General features: G+C 40.0%; 1 protein-coding gene across 2 annotated transcripts in view; it reads right to left on the bottom strand.

Moving 5' to 3' along the window:
* slc12a2 (solute carrier family 12 member 2) overlaps nucleotides 1-13,879 on the bottom strand; it is a 65,992-nt gene that overhangs the window by 35,195 nt on the left and 16,918 nt on the right. For both annotated transcript variants that reach the window (XM_037116811.1, XM_037116812.1), the window contains exons 2-3: nucleotides 4,355-4,474; nucleotides 2,303-2,378 (exon numbers count right to left, since the gene is read on the bottom strand). In XM_037116811.1, coding sequence (XP_036972706.1) covers nucleotides 2,303-2,378; nucleotides 4,355-4,474 — 196 coding nt within the window. The remainder of the gene's footprint in view (nucleotides 1-2,302; nucleotides 2,379-4,354; nucleotides 4,475-13,879) is intronic.

Below are 13,879 nucleotides of genomic sequence, written 5' to 3'. Positions count from 1 at the left end.
ACAAAATTACAAGAAATGAAATAAAATGCAACACTACAGGACAGTGAGCCTCCAAATTCCCCAGATCACAATCTGATCGAGCATCTGTAAGAAGTGCTGGAGCAGCTCTGATCCACGGAGGCTCCACCCCCCCGACATACAGGACCCAGAGGATCCACTATAAAACACCCCGGTGCCAGACACCACAGGACACTGTCAGAGGTCTTGAGTCATTGTCTTGACAGGTCAGAGCTGTTTTGGCTGCACAAGGGGAACCTTAACAATATTAGGCAGGTGGTCATAATGTTTTGCCTGATCAGCATACGTGGAGAAGTGTCTGTCCTCCTGTCTGTCCTACCGGCTATTTGTCACATTTCTGGCTGAAAAACAATGTCTGTCCCCAGCAGAAACCTCCTGTAGTTACTGTCTTGATGAAAATCACTGCGACGGTCAGCCCACCCGACCGAGACTTCAGTGAACTTTCCCCCAGCAACAGTGAGATAGCATCCTATTTACTGATATCTAATAATGTAATTTTGGTAGACACTCATCATTATGACATGCACTGCCTCTTTAGGAGACGCGGCGCTAGCTTGCTGTGTGAATTACACACTGACATGTCTTTACGCCAGAGCTGCTTCGCTCTGAGTGAACAAACAACGGCGGAGAATTGGTGAACTGACTGCACAGTAATGGCTGTAGATAATGACACCATCCAGATACAAATTGGTTCACTGTAAGTGTTGCTATCACTGTGCTAGTCCCTGGGCTGGATCTTTCCTAGTAAAATGAAGGTTGAATCACAGCACAAGTTCTGTTGGACAGTAGCCATGTTGCTAACAGTAAAACCACAGGGAAATGCTAGGAGGACAAAAAGTTCTCTCTTTCTTTTAATGCTTTCTTGTAGCTTCTGTTTTCGAACACAAACACACAAGTACTGATCAAACAGGTCACCAGGGCTAATACAATATGACAGGTGTTGATAAATGTTAGCTTTGTGTTACGGCTTTGCTCCATTTCTTGTACATTTTATTACTGGACTCAGTTTTACCCTTTTTTGTCAGGTCATGTCTTTTCTTATGTATTTCATAGTCTGTTGATTTGAACTTGCTGCCTTGCATGCAGCACCAAAGTAAAGCTTTTTGAAAAGTGCTCTATGATTAAAATTACTGTGAATGGAATCTTAGTTTGCGTTGGTCACAAAACATTTCAAATGGCCAAAACTTAGGGCTGGGCAGTACAGTGATTCTGTATCGTTATCGTGATGAAAATATCTATATGATCATCTGGATATGTTCACACTGTGATATACACTGCCAGGCCAAAAAAAAAGGCATCACCTGAATTTAACTAAGCAAAGAGGGCCTTCCGTTGGATAATTACTGCAGTGATTACTATGTTTCAGCTGGCAACAAGTTATTCAGCCCTAACTGATGCAGTGAGAAGCTTCTGTTTTCTTAAACAACCATGTCTGAAGACATATCCTGTGGTCGTGGAAAGGATGTTACTCCATTTCAGCAGGGTCCAATCATTAGCTTTCATCAAGCAAAGAAAACAACTAAGGAGATTGCACATACTACTAAAACTGTGTTAAGAACAGTCCGATGCATATTTAAAACCTGGAAGGGTAGTGGTGAACTATCATCTTCGAGGAAGAAATGCGGTCCAGAGAAAATCCTGAATGATTGTGATTCATTTCATGTTTGAGTGATCTCCAAACAGCTTCAAGGCTCTTCCAGCTGACATCATTTGTACTGTAATCAACTAAACACAGCAGCTGCCAGGAAGATAAAAATGTATCTCAAAAATGCCTTGGGGAAAAAAGTAATGCAACCCCTGTGTCAGGTGGTTATGATGTCACATTTGGAGCAGACTGTGGCTCAAGACATATTGTGAACCATGTGTAAGGGGCAGCGGGGCACTGGTGTCGGAGCAGGGATATTATGGTGTGATGTGACAGTCCATCAAAACTGGATTCTTTAAAAAGCAGATGTACAATACATTAACACTGTCATCAAATGTAGTAACTGACCTGACACATGGTCATGTTTTTAAATATGTTGGTTCCAATGTACGATTGTCATCTACTCTGTTGCTAAGCTTACCATCAAAAAGCAGAAAACAGAAGTCCTTCACTAATTTGTAAAGACACAAGGAATCTTATACCAATCATTGTCTTGTGAGGCAACAGTGTTGTCACACGTTGCTTTTGAAAGAATGTATACTGTGAATATACTGAGAGCTGAAAATTTGATTCTTAACATTTAATTTGTTTTTTTTTTAATTTATAACTGTCAGCTCATCATTCTTGATCTCTGCTTACCAATTCCAGCCTGACCAACGATCCATGACATGCGGATGAAGAGCATCACACCCCAAATGTTCAGCATGCAGCGGACCTGCAGATAGGAGGGACTGTTACTGTGGGAGATGAGGGGATCAAGTGCAATTCAACCACACAATTAGGTTTTACATTTAGAAGACAGAGAATATTAACTTGTTATGCTTCACTGAAAGACACAGCAAGATTTTTACATCTTTTTACATTTTTTAAAATGAAAGAGGAAGAAAGAAGTGTTGACAACCTAATTCAAGCTGCACATAGCTCGTGCCAGAGAGATAACTGCCAAAAAAAAACCAAGAAGTTAATCTCAGTGTGCTTTAAAGACCCTGACACACCAGGCCGACAGCCGGCCACTGTCAGTCAGCCATCAGTAAGTATCTTTTGGCCGAGTGTTTTTTTGCTTCGGTTCTTCATAAGAGATTTGTGACTTCATTAGTGAGAGCGTGCTTTATGTCCTAGTTTCAGACTGGATTTGTACATCTCTACAGATTCAATCAAAGCAACAATAGTTGAGCGCCTATTTGACTTCTCAAGCTAACAATTAGCTGAATGTCACAGTGTGGCACTGCAGCAAAATTTAAGCCAGAATCTCCCTCTTGATTCAAACTGCACTGAATCAAACCTATTTTTATAAATCCACTGAAAGGGAACAATCAGACAATGTGAATGTGAAATGTGTGAGTTGGAAAAAAATGTCACATTAGTTACATAAACATTAAATCAAGATATGACACTTAAGTGAAGAAACATTTAAAATCAATTCATGAAAGAGCATAGTCTAGATCTGCAGTGAAAGTGTCATGATATAATGTTTGCTGTCAGTTTGTACTATACAAGTTAACTGACTTGATGTGACTTAACTTAATAACATCGGCTATTTTGATTAGGAACAGATCTGTAAAAATTTGGAACAAATTCATTTCTGAACTAAACTTGATATTTTAGGGTTAGGCTAAAATGCCTCGACCCTGCAGTCAGAAACGTATTACCTTATTGTCTTGGTGCCTTGCCACCAAACACTAAAATAAACTCACTTAAACTAAAATACCAGTTCCAGGGGTACGAGTCACCAGTTGACCCTGACCTAGGACCCCCGTCTCCCTCCAGTGTCACAATTTAAGAGGAATAAATGAAGAACATGTCCTACACCACTTGACATAAGCTGTTAGAAATCCAGACACATGAGAATTAGTACAAGGTTTATATTATAGAGGAAGTGCAGTCATCTCATGACAAAATGAGAGCAGGATGATAAAATACAGACACGTCTTCACATTTAAAAAAAAAAAAAAAACATCCTCTGCTGATGACGATGACACAGGTCACAGTTGTTGAGTGATTCCCCCCCCTAATAATTTCACCAGCACCTGCCAACCAGTCTGGGCCAGCAGTGTTTCACACTCATGGTCCAAAATCTTCAACAAAGTGTCTCCTACTTGCAGCCACAGTTCAAATTATATAGTGGCACACTTCTCACCTGAGATCCAAAAAGCTTTACAAACCACCTGAACAGCATGCCAGATCTATCTCTAATAACTGCATGTAAATACATTACAAATATTTTTGGTTTTAGTACTTTTTTTCCATTTTACATTTCTGTGATGAAATACATGTTGACAATCTTTTCAATGCCCATTTTATTCTTTAGCATCTTTTCTAATCATTTTTTCTTTACTACTTTTATAATACATTCTGTGCTACACTGCCCAGGACCACCCCCGTTTTCCACAGTGACGATAAAAACCAGAATCTGGAACCTTGGATATATGAAAACAACATATAGGGACGGAACACTAGGATTAATACAGTTGTCTAATTAGTTGGTCCCAGGTTTAGTTAAACTTAGAAAACTTGAGAATTATACACTAGAACAACTGATAAATAGACAAAAAGTGATGCTTTCTCTCTCTCTCTCTTTAAATTAACCTTGCCAATAGGTAACTTAAGTTGAAAATTAGGAAATACACAAAAAAAATTAAAGACAAGAGAAGGTTTAATGGCAACAAAAATAAGCAGGGTTAAGTGACTCACCAACACTCCCTTGACCCAGCCAAACTTGACCACTCCTTTGGACTCAGCTGCTTCTTTAGCAGCAGCCTCTTCAGCAGGGGTCAGCTCATCACCATTGGCAAAGCCATCCTCAAAAGGCTCCTGAAAGGCACAAAACATAAAATCAGGTTTATGTGAGGAACAAAGAGTGGAAATATTAGGATAGCTGCCAAAATTAATCAGTTATTTAATCAGTTGTCAACTGCTGCATTCATCAAAAACTTTTTTTAAAAAAAACAATGTATTGGTTTGAGTGATTTTTAAGAAAAAAAAATGTCTGAATTATTTGATTCCAGATTCTTAAATGTCATTTGAGGGCATCATTGAGTTTTGGAGTACATTGATAGGCACAGACAGAGCCCAAACAACTAATTCAACTTTTGAAAAAAGTACAAAAAAAATCAGCTAGTTTAAATGACAATAAAAAAATCTTTAGGTGCAATTCAAAACTTCTGTGTTGTCATAAACAGCCCACAGACATTTTGAATCCTGCGTTGTAGCATTACTCCACGTGGTTATCTTGGAGCCAGAACACTGGAATGTGGTCGAACGGTATAAATCTTTAGATGGTTAGCGTTTTAGACAGGCTGTGACAAATGTTCAAGAAAACATGCTCCAAAACATGCCTCTCTTTCCAACCTCAAAATCTCGCTGACAGAACACTGTCACATTAAAACAGAGGAAAAAAATTGATTCAAAATAAATATACTGAATTTTAAACTCCAGGGAAAAAAAAACAAACATATATTTTGTGTTTCGAAATAAAAGTTGGGACATCAATACTGTTCATTCAGAATTCCAAACAGCAAGTGGGAGTGAGACTGATTTGGTGTATTGGCTTCACTGTACATACTGAGGAAAAAACTTTTTTTTTTCCATATCTGGCTTTTTAACAAAATTATCACTGTTTCATGTAATCAGAAGTCTCATCTGTAATGGCAATTCTGGGGAAGTCAAAACTTGTAGTGACTTGACTGTATTTCCATGTGATGCAACACCACAATTTGACTAAATAACACACTCAGGCTGACAAGTCTCCTTTCTTTCGTCAACACTGCCTCTTTAAAAAAGACAGGAACTCAGACACTTCATGAGTTACCAGCAGTAACACACAGGAAGCCTCCCTCCTGTGCACAGACAATGTTGTGACGTTGGTGGCCTCCTGCCAGGACTCTTTGGGCATACAGCATATTGTCTGTCCTGGGTTTATAGCGCTTGTAACGAGCTCAGGATGAACACAGGTCCCCTGTATACCAATCCTTTGGATTTATCCTGAAGCATTTCCTTCCTTTACTGGCCAGGAACACTGTTCATAAAAGGCTGTCAGAGTAAAGTAAGCTTAACAGCATGATTCCAGAACAGCTCTGACATCAGCTCTCATACCATATTGCAGCGTTTCTCACACATTCACAAAGTTGTGGCAGTGTGCCACAGAAACAACACTGACCGCCACATAATGCGTTTCGTTTATTGTTTTTTTCGACGCTACTTAAAAATGCACAAATTTGTTCGGCTGCATCTCCTTTCCCTACTCTCCCTCCATCTCACCGTCTTAGCACACAGCAACTCCTCACCGTGCAGACCACATGCCTCTATGAAAACGAGATCATCCTTTGAAGCAAACGCATGGAAGCTTGATCTTTGTGAAGATGGCTGTCAAAAGTCACGAGTTCACGAAAGTTTAGTATCATCAGCACACAGACCGGCCTTTATATTGGCAATTTTTGGCTAAACCACGCCTTGTTTGTCACCATCTAGACATGCTGCCAATTTCAATTATAGTTCAATACATACAAGTATCCACAGAGTCTATACCTGCTTTGTTATTAAAATAATGCTTGTCATTGTGAACTGGACCTATCAAGAACAGGTTACACAACCTGGCTAAAAAATGCACACAGCACATTATGCCATATAATTAAATTCTTGGAAAAAGCAAACTTCTTGGTAACATTTTCGTATGTTCACATAACAAGGTACAAGGTAAAATGTCATTTTTAGACAAGGTCTCATGGCATGGGGAAAGGAGCTGCTCTGTAGTCTGGTGGTATGGCAGCACATACTTCTGTATCTTTTGCCAGATGGCAGCAGAGAGTACACCCTGTGACTAGGGTGGGTGTATGTCTTTTAGTGTCCTTTGGGCTCTGTGTAGACATCTCACCTCACTGATGTCACTGATGCTCTTGCAATTTGAAAACATGTTTCCCATTAGTATGTAGTAGTAGTAAATATATTTCCCATCTTCCTTTGTTTTTCTTAAATTGGCATTCCATATGCAGACTGTTTCCTTTGGGTACGGATGACCTTGGGTTTATGGCTCCTCTTCCTCCATGTCATTTTAAAGCAGTTGAAAGGAAGTGCAGTGATTCAGCTCTAACCTTGTCCACATCCTTGTGGAAAACATGGACTAAATGTGCATAGCATATTATTGCATTGCATTATAAATGTTGCGTCAGCATAGCGTCTTTTTTCAGCTTTTCCCAATGAAAAGTGAGCTTCTGCGGCAGCAGACAGCCACCCAGAGAAAAGGAGCAGTGACAAGCTTTTTGTTTTCTCTATGAGCTTTGCAGAGAGATGCTGGTGACGCCACTGTCACCCTTTTAGTTTATCCTGGCCTAGGTGATAGTATTCACCATATTTTTATATCCTATAGTGCATGCAATGCACCCAAATCCGCCCTGTTGGATTGTTAACCTCAAAGGGGCAGTGTGATCATACAGTGTTGGTTGTCAAAACATTGTTGTCATAGACACAAGACACATGTGCAGTGTTTTTTTTCCTCTCAGGAGTGCAGAAATTAAGCAGTTGCGCAAAGAGCTCACAGCGAGCACTTTTCTGCCCACCAAAAAATGCTAAGTAACTACTACTTAATCGACAAAGTAAACCATACAGTCTATTGCATTCAAACTAAATGTCAGGTATCGAACACTGAAAACAGTAAGAGTAAAAACTACAATTCTTGTCAGGAGCTGTGTTGGGATCAATGCAAAAGATAGCCAGTGCACACAGACACAGCACAATGCAGGAAATAAAAAGGAATAATTCCTTTCTTAAAGGTCAATACGCCATGACAAAGACTGTGTGTTCTCCCTGTAAGTCTCTGACTCTACATGCGTCACGCTCCCATCATTTAATTGGAAGTATTTGCTGTCTAACCCGTTGCTCTTTGTAAGAAACCCTGCAAGAGTCTAAAGACTGGAGTGCAGTGACCCTCGATAAGTGAAGTAATGATATCATCCAGCTCTCGGTAATGACGCACAGTCTACGCTAATGGGCTCAAGCAGTTAGATAAATAATCTTAAGGTGTGCAGCAGACATGTGCACAGACAACAGATCGAGACTTGGCAATTAGCCACAACGCACTTCACATGCTACTCAAAAAAATGTGGTCAAGAGAGGAATCAACAAATTCAGCAGTGACAGAGTTCTGTCTTCAGCACAATATATGGAACCTGTCAAGCTGCTTAGGTTTGTACTGAATAACTGGTTTGATTCTTGGAGGGAAATTATGCTTGATTACACAAGGTCAGAAGTGCTGGCCAATGCCTTAAAGGGACAGTTCACCAAAAAGTAAAATTCACTCACCACTCACTGCTCAGATTTGAGCCTAAAAACTTTGCTGGAGCTTCAAACCAGCGTTGCAGAAAACGCATAAACAACTGAAATTGCTGGGGACTTTTTTTTAAAATGTAATGCGGCAAACACAAACACCTGCCCATCAGGATAGTTAGCTCCTTAAACTAAGATCAGTGAAAGTGTTGTCTTTGATGAAATATGATGAAATAATTGTATTTCCGTCGAAATGACATCACGTAAAGTCAGTAACGTGCATGTTCATGATGCATGGGTTGTCTTCCAAGAAGTTATTGCAAGCAACCATTTTGATTCGGTCTACATTAATAGTTAGACAAGTGTCTACAGTGACTGACTGTGGCAGTGATTTTTTTCAAGACAATAACTGCAACAACACAGTAGCGAAAGGAGACAAACACTTGGTGAGTTAACGTTATTTGCTGGGGACAGACACCGTTTTTCCAGGCAGAAATGTGAAGAAGAGTCAATAGGACAGACAAGATGACAGACACTTCTCCACAAATAACTGCACTACTTTTTTCCTCATACAAGTTACCAAAGACACTACCAGTTACTATATTACCATAGTTTTGTCCTGTAACTTGCTTTGTGGGATATTTCTCTTTATTTTGTTGTTAGTTATCACACTGTGAATACCATCAGATTGACATGCCCCCACTTTGCGCTGCCGACTTATAAACGAAATTTCACCCACTGCCGCATCTGAGATTTTCGCACAGAGGATGATGAAGAAAATTGCTGCAAGATCCCTGCACTCAAAGGGCAGTGTGAATGGAACAACCTGAGCATACAAAAAATAAAACTGCCAAAACTGGGATTTCAATCGGGGACTACCTGAGTATATACTGGAAAAATCTGGACCAGATGGATCACTTTTGTTGCTCAGTCAGTACCAGCCATAATACACAAAGTCCTTAATGGCAACCAGGCTTGGCTTGACATGGGTGATTTATTGAAATTCATCAAAATGGCTGTGGCTTCTTGATTCATTTGAAAAGCAAACTGAGCTCTGCATACTTTTGTGTGGCATGAGGATTGGCTTGACAATTCAAAGATAATTAAATCTGCTACTGGCACAAATTACTGAAACAGCTGGGCAATCGGACATTAAATTCTTAGCTAAGAGTGGCGTCAGGTCATGCTGATGTCATTATGCAAGAGAGATGAAGGCATGTTGCCCTTGTGCAGCATTACGTACACTGTCAATCAATGAGCATCTGTTAATTTGTCAAAGCAGGTCAGCCTGGATGTGGACGGGGCCTGACTGTCTCTTCAGTGTTCCTCACATCACCAATGTGGTTAAAAAGAAAGAAAAAGCTCTACAACCCAAAGCATGACTGGTACCATATACATTTAGAGCATTCAGCAGGCACTTTTGTCCAAGGCAACTTACAATAAGTACATTTGTCAAAACAAGGAAACCACGAGATCACTGTCAAGCGCTCTTGCTGGGGCATGTGGTCTGACCAATGTTTGGAGGTAGACCGGTACAGTTCCGTTGATGGCCATTAAGGCCAGCAACATTGTCTTAAATTGGATGTGGGCTGAAACGGGAAGCCAGTGGAGGTCACGGAGGATAGGGGGGGCCACATCGGAGAATTTAGGTAGATTGAAAATGGTTCTGGTTTAGTCACATAGGCGTGTAGTCCAGCCAAGAGGGAGTTGCAGTAGTCCAGACAGGAGATGACCAGCGCATGTGTTAGACAGTGACACTTAAATTCATCTTGAAGTATTCTGAGTATTGAGCTGTGCTGATTTTCCTCTTCAGATGACTGAGACTGCTTTCACACATTCATGTGTCCCGTTTGCTTTGACTGATTTATGTTATAATACTAATGTTGTTGAAGCTTCTGAGCATCATGTGTGTAAATAACAGACATTCTATAATATTCTAGAATAGCATTCTATGGTATTCTAGCAGTTCAGACAACTTATGTTCACTTTGTTAATTTGTAACAGAAACATAGGTTTAAGCCATCATCTTTAAAGTTAGCCCAAGCATTCTTCCACAGTTTAATTCTTCTTGTGCAGCAACTGGAAACAAGCAGTCTAAAGTAAACTCAACAATGGTATCTAATGTGGCTGCGACTCACTCTCATTGCAGAATGAACAGCACAGAGGAAAGTAAAGAAATACAGGATGAGTTAGTGAACATTATCTACATGGCTGAAGCCAAACAAAGACTGGCTTTGAACAACAATGACAAAGAATCAAGAGCTTAGCACGCCAGTGCAAACTGTACCATGACTCGCTACGGAGAGCATAGTTACAAAAAAGAACCTGATGTTGCAATTAGATTTTAGTTGTTAGAGTTGAAGTTAACCTCAGACAAAGAGTCAAAGAGTCAGATGAGGTTTTAAGAAACCTTCAAAACCTACAACTACAAATCCTGTGTGGCTTGACAATAGCCAAGTCTGACAGAGCTAAATTTCCAGGAAACCAGCATGTCCTGCTGACTACAGACTAATGAATAATTTGCCCCCTATAAATTATCAGGACTGACGCAATATTCCTAATCAAAAAACAAATAAGGCTCCTGTTTATGTTAGTGAGGCCAAGACTGCCAGTTTCTCTCTGAACTACATACCACTTGTGTTGGGTTTCACAAGAGCAAATGGCAGCAAAACACAGGAAAGACTGATGTGAAATGACAAACAGGTACACAATCTGATAGATCTGAAACTGACAGTCCATGGCCAATCGATCAGTGCATCTTTAGTAATTTACTAAGCAAAAATACTATCAATTCTTTGGTTTCAGTTTTCTAATATAAAGATTTGTACACAGAATCATTTCAAGGTTTTGACTGTTGTTTGAGGGTAGGAAGAGCTGTCTCTATCAGCATGGCTTTTAGCATTTGTAAATGATATGTCAATGACATCCATCGGTACACTGTGACCGATATACATATTAGTTTACATTGCAATGGTAGGCATCTTTTGAGCCTGGCTGATGGATTCTCAGATACCTATATCAGGCCGACAGTCCCCCACCCTCCCTGCATGACTATCAGTCACTGAGAGGAATGATCAGATGTCCACCGTCTCACACATCTCACTATTGTTTAGAAAAACCTCCCACCACTCAGTTCATTATTCTTTTACTGCGCTGAAACTCTCACCGAGTTGGATTCCCCGCTGCCCACTGAGGCTTGTTGACGGAATAAAAATGGCCTGGCCTCACACTGCAGAGATTTTTGTTTTGAATTTGTGTCGAATTACTGTTTCACTCTGGCATGAGCGTGAAAGAGGTGACGACTGAGGGACGTGCAAACACTGAGGAGCTTTGTTCCTCAGCAAGGTAACAGAATCTGTGAATGGACTTGGAAAGAAAGGCAGTTTTGGGAACGCCGATGAGTTTTGCTTTGGCATGGAAGGGAGTATGTGTTAAGCACGGGAAGCAGGAATGGGCCCATTACTGATGTCAGTATATTCATCCATTGTATTTGACCAAAGCCGGTCAATCTTAAGTGGAGCCCACTAGTTATGCAGTGGTGTTTTAAGGCTATGATTATGGTCAGAAGTATTAAAGGTAAATAAATGTAATAAATGTTGCCATTAAAGCTAGAATTAAATAAACTTAAATTAACTTCACACCACATATTGCACATAATGAGTCCAACAGTATTATAGATGTGCAATGCTAAACCAGTGGACTGCTTTTCAAAACTTGGTGCCTTCATTACCCACTGACTGACAAAAATTAAAAAAACACTAATATCTTTTATCAATTCTATCATTCTTTTATTTTCCCTAGTACCCTCTCGCAGGCTAAATTAAATCTTGAGAGTTTTGTCCAGATCAGTGTGTGCACTGTGCCACACTTCACTGTACATAATGTTCTTATTTTAGTGTATTTAGAAGAGAGCTCTTGCTGCTGCATGTGTGACCATTAGCAGAACACTCTATCCCAAACATGCAGACACACAATTCTCAGCTAAATTAAAATGGTATCCTGAAATACTCTCATGGTATGTTTGCTCCTAAGCCCCCGTTCACTGTTCATTTCCACATCTGCCACGCACACATGTGTTTATAGAAGTGGGCCACCAAGAGTGACTCGATTTTCCAATTCAATGCAAATTGACCGGATGTGGGTGCATCCTGCCATACTGCTTGCATGTGCAAACACACAAACACACACGCGCACGCACACACACACACACACACACACACACACACACACACACACACACACGCGCGCGCGCGCGTAACCATGTATATTAAAGGATGTCTGCCAATTTTCCATGATGCTAGCCGCAAGTTCACAGGAAGTTGATTTTAGCTCCCCCCACATGAAACAGGCTGCTTCGATTAACAGGAGAGACTACTGCCGTCACATCAAACTGACCTCCAAACTACTTCCACTTGTTCATCAAACACTTGCTGTTGCTCGAGCTGAACGAGCACATGGCAACTTTGCAGAATTGTGTTATGTTAACTGTTGCACAGACAAAAGCTCTCCTTGCCAAAGTGTCATCAGTTCAAGGTGAATAATCAGGAGCTGCTTCCTCTCAGTAGGTTATAGAAAGGAATATGACATTAATCTCCTGAGATGGGGATAACTGGGAGAGATAAAACAAAGTCTCTTAGAAATGTGGTCTTTTATTATGTGTTTTCATTAGCTGGTATTAAACAGTCTTAGAAGGCTTGGTAAAAATACAAGCACATTAATGAAACACTTATTGCAAAACTTTATTCGTCACACAAAAGAACAAGCAAGCAACCTAACAAGCTTCTTGGCAAAGTTCTTGTTAGGTTGAACATAAATCAGATACTTTCAGTTCAAGGAATAAGACAAATTTGACCCAGTCTTTGCAACTTTAGGCCTGACTCCTTGCAGGCATTCTCAGACACTTATTGCTCAAGAAACTATATTTCATGCCAACGGTTTACCATTTGTTCCATTTGTACCGTTTGTTCTGTGTATGGCCATCAATGCTGTTAATGTTTTGTGTAACATATTTTTGTTAAATTTACTTATTCATTTATACCACAAAAAAGATACAAAAATCATATTCTTATCATATTCTGACAGATATCGAAGTGAGCCATGATTTTACACAGTTTCATTTTCACTGAAAAAACTAAAAAAGAGGATTTTGCAGAAATACACGGGGAGAGTTTAGAGTCTGTACTAGGGATCAAGCAATTTGTTTTTTTCAGGGCTGATATCAAGTAGAGCAATAACTCATTCTTGGAACAAATGCAGTGAAAGTAAAAATTAATCCCTTAGTCTTTTTCCAGACAAGCATGCCCTTATGTCTGGAGAAGATGATTTGTAGGCTGGAGCATCTGTGATCTGTGTAGCATCTCAGTGCTTCATCTATAAGGGTATGTTGATACAAATTTGACCTTTGAATTGAATCTGGTGATGTTGCTATTCTGCTAGTATTTAAAGTAATCCCTTGTTTCCATAGTATCAATATCCTGCTTATTCATAGGAAGCATCATGCGAGAAAGTGATGTCAATATTCACCCCTCATACTAAGACTGAGCCCCGTAGTGGAAAAAGTGCATGCGCCGGGAGAGGACAGTTGATCTGTCATACAATCTGGGTGCTGGGAGAGTGAGGAATGCAGGCAACAAGAAATGTGATTATGAAGGTCATCACTGTTGAGCTCCTTGAAGAGGACTACATTCCGCTATTCTGAGAATGCAGAGGAACAAACACTGTGTGGGCTGTGTTAATTCACTTTTTTCCCTTCTAATTTCAGATAACTATGTCATCTGAAGAATTTCCCAAAAAAGATTAAATGGGTAAATTTAACAGTATAAGTTCAGTTATTGAATATTGAACAATACATCATTGTTCAGTGTTGGGTCCATAGGCTCTTCTCACACTTTACAATATACATAAACTGTCTATCACTGAGAGGAAATCCTTCAAAAAGGAACAAAACACTTTGCAACA

This window comes from Acanthopagrus latus, chromosome 12 (assembly GCF_904848185.1).
Source record: "Acanthopagrus latus isolate v.2019 chromosome 12, fAcaLat1.1, whole genome shotgun sequence".
Taxonomy (NCBI): domain Eukaryota; kingdom Metazoa; phylum Chordata; class Actinopteri; order Spariformes; family Sparidae; genus Acanthopagrus; species Acanthopagrus latus.
Note: the sequence above shows the minus strand (reverse complement) of the source record. Positions and strands in the feature narration are given on the sequence as shown.